Source organism: Hipposideros armiger, unplaced genomic scaffold, assembly GCF_001890085.2.
Source record: "Hipposideros armiger isolate ML-2016 unplaced genomic scaffold, ASM189008v1 scaffold_1235, whole genome shotgun sequence".
In the NCBI taxonomy this organism is placed as follows: domain Eukaryota; kingdom Metazoa; phylum Chordata; class Mammalia; order Chiroptera; family Hipposideridae; genus Hipposideros; species Hipposideros armiger.
The window spans coordinates 405,310-407,406 of record NW_017732585.1 but is presented as its reverse complement, the minus strand read 5'-3'; the positions used below and the strand labels follow the sequence as shown (position 1 = coordinate 407,406).

Sequence of the window (2,097 nt, the reverse complement as noted above, 5' to 3'; positions counted from 1 at the left end):
TCACTCTTTTTAAATGGATACATTACATTGTGATGATTGTCACTGTTCTTTTAAAAAAAACACACACACACACTATTTTCTTCAGCATGGCCAAAGAAAAATAGCCCCTTGTGAGATTTCAGCTAAAAGCCCTAAAGATCATGTGCTGCATACATGCCTCACCTGCACATAAAGAGCTTCGTTTCCGTTTGTCATGAACTAAAACCATGCGACTCACATACAATCCGCACACTTACTCTCTGCAGGTTCTTTAGACCGGCGGCCGCTGGAGGACTTCCTCAGCAGGCTTCGTCCCGACGTAAAGAGGCTGGTGAGTTCTTCCAGCGGACTCGTGGGCGTCCTGGACCGGGAGCCACTCGGGGCCGACCCATAGGTGTTCACCGAAGCACTGACCATCTTGCCCCCGTCCTGTGACACTGGCCTGGTGCTGGAAGGAGGCACTGAGGGAGAGCTCCTCGCGAGGCTGCCTGAAGGCACAGCATCGTACGGCGGAGGCCTTTTGAGGCTGAGGGGGGTCAGGGACCTCCCCATGCTCACAGGCGACGGGGAGGCAGAGTGACTTTTCGGGTAGCCGTGGGGGGACTGCGTTCGGTACAGAGCGGAAGGCGGAGGAGGGGACGAGGAGAGCGCAGACGCAGGTCCCAGGGCTCCGCTCTGGTCCTTCTCCAGCTTAGGGTGGCCGGAGGGCAGCGAGGATGGAGAGGCTCCGGCCTGCTGTTTCATGTAAGACACGTTTTCCAACACAGGGAGCTTGGTGACCTCCAACGGGGTGAGCGGGGACTCGTCGGAATTGGGGGAGCACTGCACCGGGGCTGGCGGGAACACCAGCAGGGGAGGTCTATGAGAAAGCAGGTTGGGGAAGGGTGGGGGGATGTCACAAAGCAAACCCTTTGGAGTACATGGCACTGAGGACTTGGCCAAGTCCAAGTCAGGCACGGTGGGAGTAGCACACTGCGAAGAACAACTGTGATGGTCAAGGTCGCATTTTGGGTCTTGGCCTAAGTCGTCAAAAATGGGGTATTTCATTTCTTCATAGACGGCCTCGCTCTGGTCGTCATCCTCTTTCCTGAAGTCTCTGAGAATGTTCCCCACCATCTCGATGTACACCGGCTCCTCCTCCTCCGCGTCCCCTGCGGGGCCGCCGACCTGGCAGAGGGAGGAGTCACGCGTGAGCGATGTCCTCCTGGGCCCGTGCTTTTTGATGTACGTTTCATCAAACGATGTGCTGAGCTGAGTGTTTGGGTTGCGTTTTGGTTTGGGGGGAGGAATCTTCTTTGAATATTCGTCACTGTGGGGTCTTGGTTTGGCTGATACTAAAAGAAGAAGAAGAAAAAGTAAAATTGATGAGTACAATAGGAAAGTCCTCAAAAATAATTTGTACTGGGGTTTATTATTGTAAACTTTTGGGAGCAATGGTAGTCTGCTTCATTTCTAGCTTGGCGCTTAGACTAAAAGTCAAATGAACAAACAACCAAAAAAATCAAACATTTCCCGTATTTAGAGAAACCTGATGACAGAATTTACAGTAATATTTATCTTCAAACTAATATTTATAATCCAACACTAGTAAATGCATTAACACCAGCACTATTCATTCCTCTGTCTTAGAATTTCTAAATAGAAACCTTCAGATGAAACGTGTTGGATACAAACAATCACAAACTTCATAAAGATTAACCTCCAAGAATCAGGGGGGAAAAAATTAGAATTTCTGTTAGCACAGATGGTCACAAATATACCGTGGGGACTGAGCCCTTTTAATGATGTGGCTATTGCACGTGATCACAGCTTGCTTTCATTTAGGATAAAAATGCCCAGCCCACTAGACTTACTCTCTGCTTTGGTTCAGATAAATAACCTCTGTAGAGATGGGTCTGATACCTTAGGGGAAATTGATGTGAAAATCTTATGAGTTTAGAGAAGTTAATCTCCAAATCTCCAGGTATTGTTGAGCTTGGCGTATTTGTCTGTTTCTGTCCATAAGATCTCTTATGATAACCCAAATGCTGTCTTGGAATGAATTTATTAGGTATGTTGCACTGACCCATCAGAATCCCCTGAAGAGTTTTACCAGAGAATGATCCAGAGCACGATGTG

At 48.5% G+C, this 2,097-nt stretch overlaps 1 protein-coding gene across 1 annotated transcript in view; it reads right to left on the bottom strand.

Moving 5' to 3' along the window:
• Positions 1–236: 236 nt before the first annotated feature.
• LOC109376906 (neuronal tyrosine-phosphorylated phosphoinositide-3-kinase adapter 2) overlaps positions 237–2,097 on the bottom strand; it is a gene marked incomplete at its 3' end in the record, with an annotated part of 180,275 nt that continues 178,414 nt past the window's right edge. The window contains exon 5 of the mRNA XM_019633058.1: positions 237–1,313. Coding sequence (XP_019488603.1) covers positions 237–1,313 — 1,077 coding nt within the window. The remainder of the gene's footprint in view (positions 1,314–2,097) is intronic.